General features: G+C 38.4%; 1 protein-coding gene across 2 annotated transcripts in view; it reads right to left on the bottom strand.

The window, feature by feature from the left end:
- Nucleotides 1-17,902, bottom strand: part of LOC129780282 (neural cell adhesion molecule 1-like) — an 876,690-nt gene that overhangs the window by 53,893 nt on the left and 804,895 nt on the right. For both annotated transcript variants that reach the window (XM_055788354.1, XM_055788355.1), the window contains one exon: nt 7,236-7,380. In XM_055788354.1, coding sequence (XP_055644329.1) covers nt 7,236-7,380 — 145 coding nt within the window. The remainder of the gene's footprint in view (nt 1-7,235; nt 7,381-17,902) is intronic.

The following is a 17,902-nucleotide window of genomic DNA, read 5'->3' as shown; positions in this document are numbered from 1 at the left end:
GAAATTCGAATTCTATGTGTGTTTTATTTCAATTTACTTTCGGAATTTAAAGTTGGAAAACCCTGTAGAATGAACGCATTAAGATGGAATGTACGCCATTTCAAAACTGAAACTCTCAAGTCTTGGAATATTTCAAGAACAAATTTTTATCTTGGTGTGTGTTGATGTAGTGCACAAAAATATCGGGATGGGATAAAACATTGATTTCTTTCTGTTTTTTTTGCTGATTCTGATCTCCGTTTTTTTTGCATACGTTGTTTCTTGAATGTCCCCAGGCCAAGTCTATTCTTGATACGCACAATATTCTATACAGATGTATCCACATTTTTTGTCACATCGCATACGCTGAACATTTTCTATTGAACGTTTTCATGATCTTCTTGTCAATTTACGGACATAGTGGACCACAGTTCCGACCGCGTTTTGGTAGAGTTCTCCTCACCATACTTGCGAATTTCAGTACGAATTGCTTTGACGCTTACTTCTTCTTCTATCTTCAGCGACAGTCCTCGTTTAGTACTCCTAGTAGTCCCAGTACTCTCAAACTCTTTTGCGTTCCGTTCAAAGTCCTCGCATTTTGAAAATAGGCTGTGAAAAGCCCCTGTTCAAGGAATTACGAAATAAAAGTAAACAAACGATCCCAACCAATCAAACGAACAGAGAGAAGTTATTCATGATTAATCTTTCAGAATATTGATATTGAATTAGGTTAAATTAGGTTAGATAGCTATAGAAATTATGATGGAACGAAGAAGAACTGCGCTTATGCATACAAAAACCAGAAGTAGAGAAGAACATACATGAAACAAATCAGAAAACTGCTGAAAAAACATGAAAATTGCATAATAGGTCAATTGAACTATAAATTGTTCAAAAATGTGAAGAAGAAATTACATTGAAGATTCAATGTAAAAGGTAAACAAATCTGTTCAAGTCTCGCTCCAGTCAGCGAGCAGTAAACAGCCATTCCTTAAACCAGGCTAGCTTAACTTGATTTTCTAATTGGTATTTTGGAAGACGAAGCGAAGCGAATGAATTTCACATTTCAAAATCGCTAAAATGTAAAGTAAATGATGGTTTGACACCCCTCCCTCCTCTGGAAGGTGAAGGAGGGTCCCATATTCTAAATATTTCAACCAATCATATCCCAACCAAACATGAAATTGAAAATTTTCGGAAAACTCTGAATGAAAATAGGAAAATTCGGAAAATTAAATTCCCACAGTACAGTACATTTATAATCGTTTTGAGTCTTTTTTTTATGTTTGCGCTAACAAAATTGATCTGTGTTCGAAAGTGGAAAAGGATTTTCAGGTGACCCAAAGCACTCCTATATGTACTAACTATATAAATAAAAAAAAATCGCCGAATGTGTTGACTCGCAAAACTCGAGAAATGAATAGTCCGATTTGAGCTGTCTTCATTTTCAAACATTATTTGTATCATCAAATATGTATTCCATGTAACGGAAAAACATGTTATTTGCAACTGATTGTAAAATCTTGAACGAGAATTGTGTCTGAAATAATTTTATACTATAATGACGAGTTTTGGTAGGAGTACTAGGAAGTTTACAATAAAAAGAAATTCTAAAGGGCCATTCAGAATTTCGCGATTTTTTCAAGGCTAGAGTCGAATTATTGTTATATGGATCGATCTGAACTTCAAATGGATTGTAAAGGGTGTGTCACATCAAATTGCATCACGGAAAAAACGCTGTAGAAATTCGCCCAGTAGACCGATCCTTTTGAAAATTTTAGACAGTAAAATAAAAACTATTAAACAACTTTTGGCATTTTCTTTTTATTCATACTTCGAGCCCAAGCCCGTATGCTCGTACCTTCCTCTTTACCCCGTCCATAAGGTTCTGTACAACGTCAGTTTGTAGTTTTTTTTGAACAGATATCCATTTTCTCTTGAAGTCCGCCCCCGATTTGACAACTTTTGGGTTCTTCCGGAGGGCCTGCTTCATAATCGCCCAATATTTCTCTATTGGGAGAAGCTCCGGCGCGTTGGACGGGTACATTTCCTTTGGCATGAAGGTGACCCCGTTGGCTTCGTACCACTCCAACACGTCCTTTGAATAGTAGCACGAAGCGAGATCCGGCCAGAAGATGGTCGGGCCTTCGTGCTGCTTCAATAGTGGTAGTAAGCGCTTCTGTAGGCACTCCTTAAGGTAAACCTGGCCGTTTACCGTGCCGGTCATCACGAAGGGCAGATCGCTTGCCACACCATGTACTTTTTGGCAAACTTGGATAGTTTCTGTATGCGAATCTCCTCCGAAACGCTGAATTTGTCCTCTGCGGAGAAGAACAACAGGCCTGGCAGCTGACGAAAGTCCGCTTTGACGTAGGTTTCGTCGTCCATTACCAGGCAATGCGGCTTCGTCAGCATTTCGGTGTACAGCTTCCGGGCTCGCGTCTTCCCCACCCTGTTTTGCCTTTCGTCGCGGTTAGGAGCCTTCTGAACCTTGTATGTACGCAGGCCCTCCCGTTGCTTGGTCCGCTGGACGAATGAACTTGACAAATTCAGCTTATTGGCGACATCCCGGACCGAACTTCTCGGATCACGTCTAAACTGCTTAACTACGCGCTTGTGATCTTTTTCACTGACGGAGCTTCCATTTTTGCCGTTCTTCACCTTCCGGTCGATGGTTAGGTTCTCGAAGTATCATTTTAGTACTCTGCTGACCGTGGATTGGACGATTCCCAGCATCTTACCGATGTCCCGATGTGACAACTCCGGATTCTCGAAATGAGTGCACAGGATTAATTCACGACGCTCTTTTTCGTTCGAAGACATTTTTCCAAATTTACGAAAAATTGACAGTGAAGCATGGCCAACGTGATCTATACACTCTTATCTGATTTTAAAGCGAAAGTTGAAGATATAATTCCTAAAAATTAAATTTCTACAGCGTTTGCAATTTGATGTGACACACCCTTTAAGTGTGGCAGTGGCCTAAAGAATCCGAATTATAAATCCCGTCTATTTTCGATGGTGATCTGTTGAAAAAAATCAGACAGTTATGCCAACATTAGCACGAAACACTCGACATTCTCTGATTTTGTTTTGTCGATATTCTAAAATGTACATAAAAATCTTCATTAATGAAACCGAACAGAAACGTTAATCGTTCGGTCGCCTTTTTTATTTTTTTAAAATTAATTTAGCTGAATACGAGAAGAAGCCATCATTTTACAGTGCATTCTTACACTTAAATTTATATAGCCAGCTTGCCTCGGCGATCTTATCTTTGTCTGGAACATTGCCTGTGGAGTCTCGTAATAATTTTATTTCCAGGTGATGCAGATTAGATATTTTATGAATTTCCTTGTGAAATTTGTGTAGATTCTGTAGTGAACTGATCCCAACGGTTGTTGTTTTTTTGGGGAAGGGAAAGGGGAATGGACGAGTGGATTTGAGAAAGTGTAGTTGGCTAAATGAAACGATTTGTATTTCTTGATAAGATATCTGAAACTCCTCTCCTTTGATTCTGATAAGTGTTGCCATCGGAAAATGGAGAATAATTCTTAATATACAAACATTCCGGTAATATTTATCACGTAAACGAACACGCAATAGGCCAAACAATGTATTGAAAGCAACGAAACAATATTTTTTTCAATTTAATTTCGTACTAGACGATTATTTGTTCATGAATTGTCTCAGTTTCCTCAGGATTTGTCTCTGATGAATAGAAAGTATATAAATATTGAATTGAAAAACAAAATATATTAAATTATAAATATACAGCTTTGCCGAAATGAAACCAATCCTAATTTTAAATTGAAAATCGATGCGTTACGATACCAACTTTGGCAAGCATTCAAGCGGAATTTGTTTTTTCCTGCTTCCTTCCACTGACAGATCTTCGCATAATTCAGTAGTCGAGCGGAGCAATGATAAGTGGGGCCGGAATCGTGCCACCCATTTTTCCCAGCTCAAGCATGAACGCAATTATTCCGCGGAGCTGCACGGAATGCAATGCTTCACGCGCTCTGCTCTGGTTGGCCAAGAAAGAGACAATATTATAAACATGTCAGTCCTTCTTTTATTTCGGTTTTATTGTTTAAAGTTTGGTATATTAAGTTTTACGATCGCAATTGAGAAAAGCATACCTCCCCGGCTGGAAGGAAAGACACATCGAGTTTTCCCGAGATAAGTACGATTCCACTGTCGGCAAGAGTCAGACATGGATTAGGTTGGTATGCTGGGATTAATTGAAATGCTTCAAATAATTGAGCTGTGTCGCAAAGTTGTACTTTGGGGAGGTAAGTTTGATGCAAGCCAGCGCTTCCAAGACACTTCTGCGCAGAATGATTAGTCTGCATTGTGGCATTCGGTATGGTGAAGTTTTGTACAAGTTGATTTTTCATATGGAAATAGTTGAAATGGGATCATTGCACGAAACCGGTGAAACATTGTCGATGCTTGTGGTTAACGTTTTGTCACGAGCTTCATAGTGTGTGAATAAAGGGTGTGTCACATCAAATTGCATCACGGAGAAAACACTGTAGAAATTCGCCCAGTAGACCGATCCTTTTGAAAATTTTAGACAGTAAAATAAAAACTATTAAACAACTTTTGGCATTTTCTTTTTATTCATACTTCGAGCCCAAGCCCGTATGCTCGCACCTTCCTCTTTACCCCGTACATAAGGTTCTGTACAACGTCAGGTTGTAGTTTTTTTTGAACAGAAATCAATTTTCTCTTGAAGTCCGCCTCCGATTTGACAACTTTTGGGTTCTTCCGGAGGACCTGCTTCATAATCGCCCAATATTTCTCTATTGGGCGAAGGTGACCCCGTTGGCTTCGTACCACTCCAACACGTCCTTTGAATAGTGGTACGAAGCGAGATCCGGCCAGAAGATGGTCGGGCCCTCGTGCTGCTTCAATAGTGGTAGTAAGCGCTTCTGTAGGCACTCCTTAAGGTAAACCTGCCCGTTTACCGTGCCGGTCATCACGAAGGGGGCGCTCCGCTTTCCGCAAGAGCAGATCGCTTGCCACACCATGTACTTTTTGGCAAACTTGGATAGTTTCTGCTTGCGAATCTCCTCCGGAACGCTGAATTTGTCCTCTGCGGAGAAGAACAACAGGCCCGGCAGAAGAAGAAGAGAGAGAACAACAGGCCCGGCAGAAGAACAACAGGCCCGGCAGCTGACGAAAGTCCGCTTTGACGTAGGTTTCGTCGTCCATTACCAGGCAATGCGGCTTCGTCAGCATTTCGGTGTACAGCTTCCGGGCTCGCGTCTCCCCACCATGTTTTGCCTTTCGTCGCGGTTAGGAGCCTTCTGAACCTTGTATGTACGCAGGCCCTCCCGCTGCTTGGTCCGCTGGACGAATGAACTTGACAAATTCAGCTTATTGGCGACATCCCGGACCGAACTTCTCGGATCACGTCTAAACTGCTTAACAACGCGCTTGTGATTTTTTTCACTGACGGAGCATCCATTTTTGCCGTTCTTCACCTTCCGGTCGATGGTTAGGTTCTCGAAGTATCGTTTTAGTACTCTGCTGACCGTGGATTGGACGATTCCCAGCATCTTTCCGATGTCCCGATGTGACAACTCCGGATTCTCGAAATGAGTGCACAGGATTAATTCACGACGCTCTTTTTCGTTCGACGACATTTTTCTAAATTTACGAAAAATTGACAGTGAAGCATGGCCAACGTGATCTATACACTCTTATCTGATTAGAAGCGAAAGCTGAAGATATAATTCCTAAAAATTAAATTTCTACAGCGTTTTTTCCGTGATGCAATTTGATGTGACACACCCTTTAAAAATGAAATCAAATGAAGATGAAAGGAAATTCACACTAAGACAGTATTTTGTGCAAGGGAAAAATTAAAAATTTGAATGATTGCAATGGGAATAAAGGAACAAATGCATCTGATTTTTCTTCGTTGTTGGTCGAACAGAAAATACTGCAATCAACGCGCAATCCGTAGAAAAACATATGAATAATTTACAGTACATTTAGAAAAATTTTCAAAGCCTATCTCTTCAAATTTGTCAAGAAGAGAATGGCCGAACAAAATGACAACAGACAAAAATCGTTTGGGTTGAAGTAATTCAAAGTAACTCAGCACAAATACGCGAACGATTTACAAAAATGAATAGAGCAAAAACAAACAACGCGTGTATGATTTTTTCGTGAGAACCCTAAAGATTGTTTTATATCACTTTAATTTATCGGTGCACATCATGCATATTATTGCATGTTTTTGTGATAAATCATAATAGCGAGCAGATATTGGCTATTAATTAAATTGTGCTAATGACAAACACTGAAAACCGTAGTCTCAAATTTCATACGTTCGATTTGCAAACAAAAACGAATAACGCTTTTGTGTCTAGATTTCGTACGCCTCCATTCTCTATCACATGAATATTATTCCGTATCTGAAAATGGGAGAGAAAATAATTATTACTTTTTTTGAGCTCTAAGCCGAGTAGAGGCTCTGTTGGGTGCTATCACCCTTCGAATCTTGTTCAGCGTTTAGTCGGCGCTGATCTCTGTTCGTTTCGCGTCTGCGAATAACTTTTCGATTACGAGCCGACTTCGCCTCGGTAATTATTATGAGCTATAAATGTGCATTTGCGAAGGGAGACACTGATTCGAGCAAACGACACATGAGTGCAAGAAGTACCTATTTCGCAAACACTCCCACCCATAAAAGAGTAAAAAGCCTTAGAAAATGGCTTTAACTTTACCACATACCATCGGCGGAGTGAAGAAAATGCGCTCAGGACTCGGTTTTTCGCACTTCGTCTCGCTTCCCGACCGTGCGACTCGTCGAAGATAAACTTTTATCAAATGTACCGAATCGGAACCGCAATTAAGTCGACAATAGAAAAGTCCACCCCCCGAGGCAGGGTGCCACGAACTCGCGAAACCGCGATTTTCGAAAACAATTCGTAGCGAGCGAAAAAGTTTCCCGTACAACGTTATTAGAGCTGTTAGTTTTTACGAGCTCTGGTTCGAATTTGAATTTAATTAATTTCTTCCTATCACTTCAGGGCGCGATGCGGTGATCTGGCTGCTCGAGAGCCGAAACGATGGGTAGTTGAAGTTTAATTGTGTTCATATGTTGGAAACGCGAGGCGGGAGATCCATTCGGCGCCATTTCAGATAGCGATTTTATGGTGCCAGTTTCAGTGCTTTCTGGCAGCGATGGTTTTGCTTGCTGTGTGTTTGAACGATCGGATTAGGGTACATATACTTACAGACAACTTCAATCTTCCACGAGGTCTCCAAAAATAGTCCTGTGACATTTGGATTTTCCGCTCGACACGTTATCAGCTTGCCATCGTCTTCCGTCGTTGGTACGAAGCTCAGCTCCGATTTTGTGGTGTTGTTAAGGATTTCCTCCTGCATGGGGGGAGAAGAAAAGAGTAATGTGAAAGATGAATCTAATTTGGCGTCGTGAATCGAATTACATAATGCTGTAATGATGTTCGGAAATGGTACGATAACCTTTTGTCTGAGTGCACACGGATTGACTTGAACATATTACCGAAAGAGGAAGAAGCACAATCATAAAAGGTATTGTTTTATTTCGACGAAAAAATACCATAGGTAAGTTATCTTTCTATTTGTTTTTTATACACATATTTTTCGTTTTTTGATTATAAAAGAAGAATTTTTGATTCATCCCCTTCAAGTCATGAAATACCTTTCTCATATAAAAATCCTAATTATTTTAGTAGGTGATAGAGGATCATACTTGATGATAAAAATACTTCTATGCATAAGTTCAAATTCCAACAATAACATAGTTTTTGAACCTTTTCTCTGTTTCGGACCCTGTTTGCCTTAAACTGGCTCTAATACAAAAATTTTGCCTAGAATATTAACCTGGGACAATTGAACTTTTCTTAATACTGAGAATATGTTTTTTTTGTGTTTTTCAGAAAGAATATACTTAAAAACATCGTTTGATAAAGAAGTGAGTGATCTGTAACACCTTTGCAGAATATTAATCTGATTGTTATTAGGCAATCGCTAACAAGGTGTACACGTGTTCTGTTAAACTTTTGTTTTTAGAATTAGTTAGTTCTTCCAAACCAGAAATGAGTGCATTAGCCCTGCTGAAAGCGTGACATTAAATTCTTGTAAATGAACTGATTCATTTATTATGGATCTACAAAAAACACATGGAAGGACAGCTATGCCTCCAATATAAACATGAGACAATTGAGCAAAGGTTCTTTTTAAGAACTATCCCTTGTCTATGCTGCATGTTTGTTTCATTTATTTCAATTACATAAAATACAAAAAAGGAAGTTACTGATTGTTCTATATTCTCTTCTAGGCATAACAAAATTCGAAGTTAAATCTATGTAAACAATGAACATGTAGGGGAAAGTTGGGAAAGACAGACAGGTCGGGTATGATGGACAACTATGTATAATTGAAGGGCTTAGAATGTACGGGGTGTAAGTGACTTGATCGATTTTTCTTCGTCAACTTTTTCTTTGATTAATAACTCAACTGCAAAAACGTTCCAATTTGAGTTTGCTATAGAATGAGATTGCAGCTAAGTTATGACAAAAAAAGTCGATGTAGAGAAATCGATCGAATCACATACACCCCTTTCATTCTAAGCCCCTCAATTGACAAATTACATTTTTCTTTCAAAATTGAATGATGTATAAACTTGCAATACAGTGTATCAATACTTTTGGCACTTACTGTGTACACCTAGCTGGTCTTCTGCTAAAATTGTAAATAAAAACATAAAAGTGTTCTGCAAAGAACAGTTCGATATAAAAACGTCTGCTGAAAATAAGCTTCGTTTTCGTTAACAAGTTTTTTTTGAGTATTTTCGTTACGTTAGGTTACGGTACCTCAACTATTCAAATTTATCACCGAGCATCATTTCCGACAGATTGCTTTTGTGGTGATCGAAATGTGTTCCCGAACACAGACGCAAAATCAAGGTACCTGGAGAAGCCGTAATAATGAATACATGCAGGCTGTGATTTCTTTTACTCGCTTGCATTAGAGTTTGGGAAACCGTTATAGTGGACACTTGCAAGCTGTGAGTACTTTTTACTCGCTTGCTTTGCACTGATCAGATATGTTTCCGAACACGGACACAAAATCAAGGCACCTATAGAAACCGTTATAGCAGATACATTAGCAGCGAATGAACTTTTAAGTTTAAAGCCTCTAGAATACAATAAACTAACTAACATACATGCAAGATGTGAGTACTTTTCTTCTCGCTTGCAATTGTAGTGATTGGAATAAGGCAAACTAGAATAAGGTTAGAAAGCCTGCAAGTCATACACCAGTGAACGAGTTGAAGGTGGCCGCGATCAAGACGTCGAAAGAATACGACGGTTTGCACAAACAAAAGGCACTGGGGCGTAGGTTTCCTTCAGGATTCCCCCTAAGCACAACAAGGGGTTTACCGGAAAAAAGATTGCAATATTACAATGGATCGTACCCAACGAGAGTCATGTTGGAGGGCAATTCCTATAGGCACTTCGAGAAATCCTGCGAGGGTGACTGTGACGGGACGTGTGTCAAGTTGAAGGGCGCTTCCTAATCACGTCTCGACAGGTGAGATATTCCGTGAGGGTGGCTGTGACGGGTTGCGCTTCAAGTTGGAGGGCAATTCCTAAAATCGGTACACGTCTCGACGAGTAAACGGATACTGGCGTGGAGAACAACAACATGTCTGCCTGGCAATGCTTGATCGTGGCCTGGATGAAGCAACACTGTGAGCATTTCGATGTAGCGAGCGTCAAGAGGACATCATCATTAAACTGGTGTATACCCTTTCCAGACGTCTGGGTTAACCCAGATAAGGCTGGTAGGGCGCTACTCGCCTCTTAAAAAAAACAACAAAAAAACACACACGCACACTCAAAATCTTGTGTATTGAATAATCCTTTCCAGATGAGGCTGCTAGAGGCTCACCCCTTAAAATTGAGTAAAAAAATGAGTTGTAAGGAACTGCTTTTGAGTATTGAGAGACATGACCTCCCAAAGATACAATTGCAGCTCCCCTAGAAGGCATTCAAAGACGGTCGAGAGGGGATGAACGATTTGCCACGTCAAGACAGAACGCAATTTCGGAAAAAAGCTATAAAAAGTGGCTCGATGACTGGATTGTTCGGGGCCTGTTTCGAAGGCGATAATGTAAATTTAGATAATAAAGCATTTTCTATAAAAAAAAAAAAGGTTCACGTGGAACTACCTTAGCTTAGCAATCATTCGTTTGTATTGATTAAATTCTTGATTGAATGAAACAGTTTCCAAATTCAATTGAGTTCAATATATTTGCTCTGTGAGTGAAAAAGATGAACAAATGCCGTGTAAAGTCAATTCATTTATTGTGATTGATTGTTCTTCGTTACAAGTAAATTTAATGACGGACCTTTTACGTTTGGTATGATGACTAGAACAAAATATATGTACGTCAGAATTATCAAACGTTTGATGAACCAGCCTAAGGCTGAAAATCTTTCCAATAAAGACAAAAAAAAATTATCAAACGATTATTTTATTTTACATTTCCCTCTGAAGTTTACATCCCAAAAGTGTACATACTTCTCGAATCTCGAATTTGCTTGAAACTGGGAAGTTCATTCGCTTCTAGTGGCTGCACGATTTTCCCAGGTTCCTAAGTTTAGAAGATCATGTTAGGACAGACATATTCCACTCTGCACAAAGGCAAGCGAGGACAAAAGTACTCGCAGTTTGCATTTATTTGCAGAGCCGATTTCCCCAGAAACCTCGGTTTTGAAGTCTGTATTAGGGAAACACATTTCAATCGTATGAATTCGCAATGCCGATTTCCCCACGCTTCATGGATTTGAAGTCTGTGTTAGGGAAACACATTCCAGTCGGAACAAAAATACCCCCGACTTGCATGAATTTGAAATACCGATTTCTCCAGGCACCTTGGTTTAGAAATCTCTATTAGGGAACACATTTCGGTGGGAACAAAAGCTCCCCCTACTTTCGTGTGTTCTTTTTCTTCTTTTTGGCTTTAAGAGGGTTTAAACTTTTCAGTTCACTCGCCTCTAGGCTCTTTCGTGTGCTTGCAATGCCGATTTCGCTGCTTGGTTTTAAAGTCTGTGTTAGGGAACATTTTTCGATGAGAACAAAAGTCCCCCTACTTTCATGTATTTGCAATGCCGATTTCCCCAAGGCTGCTTGGTTTTGATGGTTGTGTTAGGGAAACCGTAAATCGGGCCAATCAAAACGATGCAGTTAGGGCGTTTAGATAACGCCTAATATTTTACAGTTATTCAATTGTTTATCTAATGAAAAACAACATTTTGTTAGTTGCGATAGATGCGTAGAAATATTTCCTATCAAGTGATGCAAACATCTCTCCTATCCAGTACGAAATGTTCGAGCTATAAGCATTCGAAATCTTTCATTTTTTCCTGCATGTTCTGTGTTTAGGTTTTCATTTTACCCTCCATATATTCCGGTTGGACGTAGTCCCACGTCAAAACACAAATTGCCGGTATATATTTGACAGAATAAATTTTCCCCTTGCTATGAATAGTAGAATAAGCTGAAATGTAAATGCGCAATAGATATACGAATAGATTCAAGAATTGAGTGTGACAATTAACATTGTTACAGATTCCTTATATTCCATTCTTTTCCTGAAAAAAATATATGTCACCCTTCTAAACTAGCGACGACCGCGAGTAATCGGTTTCCATTTTACTAACCATAGAGTTAAGAAAATTGTTCATACCGTTCTGAATCATATTTCGGACGCTTAAGGTATATGATGCAGAAAACAGGTGGTTGATATTTTTAATAAATTAGTTCAATATGCATGCATTTAAGATTTCTACTTTGGTACCTAAAAACATAAACATAAAAAAATCATAGAATAAAATGCTTTTCAAATGAAGCGAACAAAAATCAAACTTCGGACACTAAATCAAATTTCGGACAGATTGAATTTAAATTTCGGACACTTTATTTTGTAATTTTTTGAATGAAAATTACATTACACTTGATTATATTTTATAGTCAACTTACCAAGTAATCACAGTAAACTGTTAACGATGATGAGAACTGATGAAACACGGGAGAAATTCAAATATTTATGAACGGGTAAATTCTACGTGCTCACGCTAAGCAAACGTCAAACACAAACGATAGTGAGTAGTGTTGTGAGATTTCTGCCGATTATGTTATAATTCAAATGTATTTCTCATGTGAAATGATAGTGAAACCAAGGGATTACTATAAAGAAATTATATCATCAGTGCAATAAGTATTTCAAGATATTAGAACAAAGTGTCGGAAATATGATGTTGTCCGAAATATGATTCAGAACGGTATATAGCATTAAAAATACATTTAAAAATTCGGCTCATTAAAACTTATGCAACTGAGCCTGTTGGAACAAACGAATTAAGAGGGGACCCCTGTCTGGAAGGTTGAAAAATAATGAATTTGCGTGAATTTTTCTCGGATTTTAGGAATGAAGTGGAGTGCTCGGATATTTTGGTTATTGTAACAGTTCGGCTGAAAGGTTTATGAGGTAACACAGGAAAATAATTTCTTTTTTGCAAAATTCAATTTTATGATTCGATATTTTCGATATCAGTTTTATAGTATTCTTTCGATTTTTCCTTAAAATAGGCCTCAGTTTCGGTAATTCGGTAATATCCACAGTTGCAATAGCTGGAGCAGAGTTCGGATAACGTTTGTCAAGCCATGCTTTGGTTTGCACTGTATTTTTTCCATCAAAAAGCAATGCTTTATCAATACACGAAATTAGGATTTTTTTCATTTTTTCACAATAATATAAATAAAAGTTGCTTCACTCTCAATGTTGTAACTCATGAACCAATCAACCGATTGCTGTTAAATTTTAACACGTATCCATTGAAAGATGGTGCTTTGTGATAGTCAAGAAGATTTTTGCAACAGGCGCCATCTAGACGTCAACCTTATGAACGAATAATGATTACTACGCTGCTGACAGTTGGATGCGTAGATGCTGTCTGAAAATCGGTACCTCGCTTGGTGGCATCAGTTCTGAAACAATGGGGTGTCGCAGAATGAATTTCAATGAATGTTTTGAAACTTTAGGACAATACCTAAAGCGTTACATGGGGGTTTTTGAAAATTCGAAAAATTGCCAAAGTGGCAAAATGAGTTATTAGTAAAATTATGAGTTTTAATGGAAAATCGCTGTTTAGAAGCCCACAAAAAATCAAAAAAATGAGGTATCAAAAATTTCAACCAAATCGGTCGATACCACAGCTGAAAAAACATGGTTTTGAGAAAAATCCGTCTAGGACAACATTTCTGAGGGCATAAACTTCCCAAAGATGCATAAATAAAAGAATCTATTCTCTTCAAAATTCCAAACCGGGGTCCCCCCTTAATAAAAAATTTTTTTTGACAGAATTTAAATTTGAACAGTCACCTACAAATGGCAGTAGGTCTACTTTCGAACTTTTAAAAAACTTTGGACGAGGGAACAGTGATTGACCCATGAATTCGTGATCATGAATGGATCTAAATCAATTTGTAAATTGGATATGGTTAGAGCTGTGAAGGAAGAGAAAGCTGACACTGGGGGAAAGATGGCTCTGAGATAAATTGGACCAACTCTGGAAAAAAATAGCGAGAATATCATCGACTCGTTGGTCAAATTTTTCGTACTATCGAAGTTGTGTCTTATGCGAACTTGAAGGTTACGAAAAATGACTCTTAAAGCATGATGATTGCAACATAAACCACAAAGGATCAGCTTTAAAAATGGAAATTGACAGTGTGAAGGTGATGTTTGGTCGCTCAATTGATAATCACGAGGTGAAAAAATACGCAATACATTGGCGATGGTAATAGTGTCGCTCATAATGGATAGTTGAATAGAAGACTATTAGTATTTCCACCCGTGGGAAAATTTTGTTTCGACACGACCGCATTGTTGGCGTAGAACTACGCTGTAGTTTAATTCGAGTCGCTTCTTTATAACTGCGGATATTGTTTTATAATGCTATGAAAATTTTGAAATAACCATACTACCAGTTTAGTCGGCCTGAAATGTTTTTTTTATTGTAGAATCATTTGACGATGATTGTTTGATGATTCATTCTTGTGCTCGCAGAACAATACATGCTCGAGATAAGTGCAGCTGTCATCCTTAGTGGAGAAAATTTTGTTACTTGCAAGTGAAACCAAATCACATACAAAATGCCAGAACGACATTTACTAAACTAATGACTATAACTTATAACTTATTGAATAACTTGGAAATCCCCAAATATTTTTTTGGTGCACAACCTTAACCTTAACCACCTTCACCATAGCGTCAGTTCAATGCATTGATGTAATGTCAAACGCACCAACGAAGCCTTTATGATGACAGAAAACAAACAATGTTAACTGCTTGGAAGAAGGCTGAATATTTGCCTCAACAGAGATTCATTACTAATACCCTTGCGTAAATAATTCCCTCCCGATATCTCCCCTCCTTGTTTATATTTATCGTTACAAATGGGGTTTCAGCGTAGCGAAGATGCACTACTTTTATGTACGGGTTATGAAGCACGCACGTACGCACACAAATGCCCATATATCGATGACTTGAAGCAACTAAATACACACACACTTATCTCTGTTTTGCGCTCTTCTCAACAGAAGCCCTTTCTGTTAATATTTGTCAGTCTAGATTAGCTTAGCTGTCATCCTTTGTGGAGAGAGTTTTCCTACCGTCATGCGAAACCGAGATGAAGAATAGAAGGTGGGAAGGTTCACGGGTTTTGGTTTTGTTTAACTTTGATTGTATTAGTAGCCAGGAAGATAGAAAGTTCACATACCAAGCATTCCAGTCAGTTACTCAAATGGTACAAAATTGAATATGTCTACGAATAACGTTGATTGTTGAGTAAACATTGTTTGCCAGTGCGCGAGGAGCGAGAATTCCGTCTTAACATGGTCTTACGTTGATCGCACTTGATTGGAAAATCACAAAACCAATTGTATTTGGTCGCAGTGTTATATGGTTAGAAAACATTGAAAAACTCTTTCGCTTGAATGTTTTGACGTAGGATTACGTCTTTCGGGAACACATTGGGGTACAAATTGAAAATCGAAAATCGAGCACATCGTGAAAATTGTCCAATTTCAAACGCTTATTGCTAAGTCATTTCATGATGGATTGATGAAATTTTTGCGTCAATCGATGTCGGCACTCCATAACAATTTTTTATATTGAATAAAATAATATATGTAATGAAACTAACTATCGAACAATTGAAAAATCTCAACCCCTAGCCTAATGGAAAAATCCACTTCTAATTGGTCGAAATTGCGACAAATGCGGCGGTTCCCTAACAGAGACATCAATACCAAGCTGCCTGGGGAAAATCGGCATCGCAAATACATGAAAATAGGGGGAATTTTTGTTCCTACCTAAATGTGTTCCCTAACAGAGACATCAAAACCAAGGTGCACGAGGGAAATTGGCATTGCAAATGTGATACTATAGTGATACTATTAGTTATAGCAAATAAAATTTAAATTTGGAACTTTAATGTTGGTTGCTTCGTGAAATTTCATATCAATGACTGGTCATGTATTGTGATAAAATTTAGCACAAGTGTAATTGTAAAACTGTATATGGTAGCAGTTGTGTTAAAAATGACTTGATATATGCATCGATTTATTTCAATTTTCATAAATAAAAACGCTCGAGAACGGGTTGTTCGGTTTAAGCTGTCTGTTTTTTTGTGTTCATTTTCACCCAAGGGGAGTTCATGCGACGAGAAAGAATTGGAAAAGTGAAGAAATATTTGAAAAAGTGATTTCTCATATGCTCTACATATAGTGTAAGGTGTTATCTTATTCCACTTCGGCATCTTCTATCTTATACGCACCACCCAACTACTGTTTACCATACTTCTGTCATCATCACTCGGTGAACATTGGTTTAGTGAACAAACAATACCCAACAACCAAACAAAATTGCCCTTTTCAGGGGCACCAAATCATTATCAAAGAGTTTAACGATGTAATTCTTCAAACATATCCAAATTCAACAGATAGCCTAACGGAATCCTACGTCAACTATGCGGTCGTGTCTCGGACACAACCCTCCTGTGACTTTTTTTTTTAATTCCCAGGGGAACTGGCAGATTATTTTACAGCAACGATGACATCTTTCCGGAATCTTCTCGATGCTGGATGGCAACCAAACGAAAATAGTTCCGCGCGTGTATGTGTGTGTTTGGTGGCTGCTCCGATGTCTCAAGCGGAACCGTTTGTGGCATCACTCTCCTCCTTCCCTTCTGGCCTAAGGTGCACAAACAGGCTCTTGGTGACACCGTTCATTAGCGCTTTCATGATAAACGAAATAAGCTTCACCACAATAGCGACAAAATGCTCCAATCGCTGTTCAATTATAACTGAGTGGACTTCCGAGCGGCGCTCGCTTATATACCGATTGGTGATTTCAATAGCCTGTTTTGAAAGCAATTTTAAGGCTATTGATCCAAAGTTTTTGGATGGAAAAATAATAAATATATGACGCGTAGACATTTTATCTTTCGAATGAAGTGTTTATCATACCATTTCGTTTGATTGTTTAGGAGCTATTAACGCTCAAAATCTCGGGCTCCGGCGTAACGCTTTCGTTTTCGAAACTTTGATTTTACACCCCGGTATAAAAATGAAAGACGTAGTCCTACGTCAAAAACAAAACATGTCACGAACTAAAATGTTTAATTTTTTCTTTGATTCCTTATCATATATATCAGAAATAGTATTCTAATGTCTACTATGTTTGAATTTTAGAGCAGCCTCATGGAAGTTTATCTTTTGTCAGCAATTGTAGTTACTTTCTTCACAATTAGGGTGCTGAACACTCAATTCGTCTAAAACTAGAAAATGTTTCTCCGTCAATGGAACAAAAGATTCTGTGACTCTGACTTTGTTCATTTGCGTTTTTGGTCGACGGAACGAGAAGTAAAATTGAATTGAAATTTGTTTTAGAACATCTCAATAACACTGAAATTTCAGTTTCTGCTAGCATTGATTTAAAAAAAAACTAGTTCGTTCATTTCATCTGCTTATTTTCACTTTTAATTACAACACTTTTCCTATGTAGTGGAATATTATGAGAAAAGTAACATACATAAATAAAATCTGTGACGTCACAGATTTAAAAATCTTCCCACCATACATTTTCCATCTCGATGCGAAACCAAATCACTCACAAAATTCCAGAACAATGATTGTAATGCCAGAGATACCAGCGAGTGAGTAATTTGGTCGCGTCCACAGCTCAGTCCGAACGAAGACATGTGATGGCGCAAAACAAGGAAGAACAAGTGATTTTTTTTCATTTTTGAACTTTTTTTTTCAAATATATAATTTTGTAAAGGCGTTAATCGTTAGCCTGGCAGGGCCGGGAGTACAACATTTTGACAATATTTCTTATTAGCTATGTTAGTAATTTGTAACCGATCACTCGCGGTTGGCTCGAGGTTAGTATTACAGTTTATTGTCATAATCGGGATGTTTTAGTCTCCAATGCACTGTAGATGTGCCCGAAACTGGATACTTCCTATTGGGATGCAGCTGACCATTAATCAGCAACGCCCCCCTAGTCTGTACCCCATATCTAGCGTGGTGCGTCTTCTCAACTCGAGGAATCCAGGATAGAATGGTCACTAGCCGGCTCAAGTGATGTTCATTGTTTCGTATCTAGAACGATACTGAAAGTTTGCCTTTCTTTCATTTCCTTGTTGAATTAAAAATACTTTAAACATCTTCAGTTCATTCATCTCTAGCCTTCAAAAAGGCCCTTGGAAAACTTTACTCTTTCCTCATATTACTCCGCCACCACCTATGCCTTGAGAAAACTATTCGTCCAGCTCGCCCAGCA

This window comes from Toxorhynchites rutilus, chromosome 3 (assembly GCF_029784135.1).
Source record: "Toxorhynchites rutilus septentrionalis strain SRP chromosome 3, ASM2978413v1, whole genome shotgun sequence".
NCBI classification, from domain to species: domain Eukaryota; kingdom Metazoa; phylum Arthropoda; class Insecta; order Diptera; family Culicidae; genus Toxorhynchites; species Toxorhynchites rutilus.
Note: the sequence above shows the minus strand (reverse complement) of the source record. Positions and strands in the feature narration are given on the sequence as shown.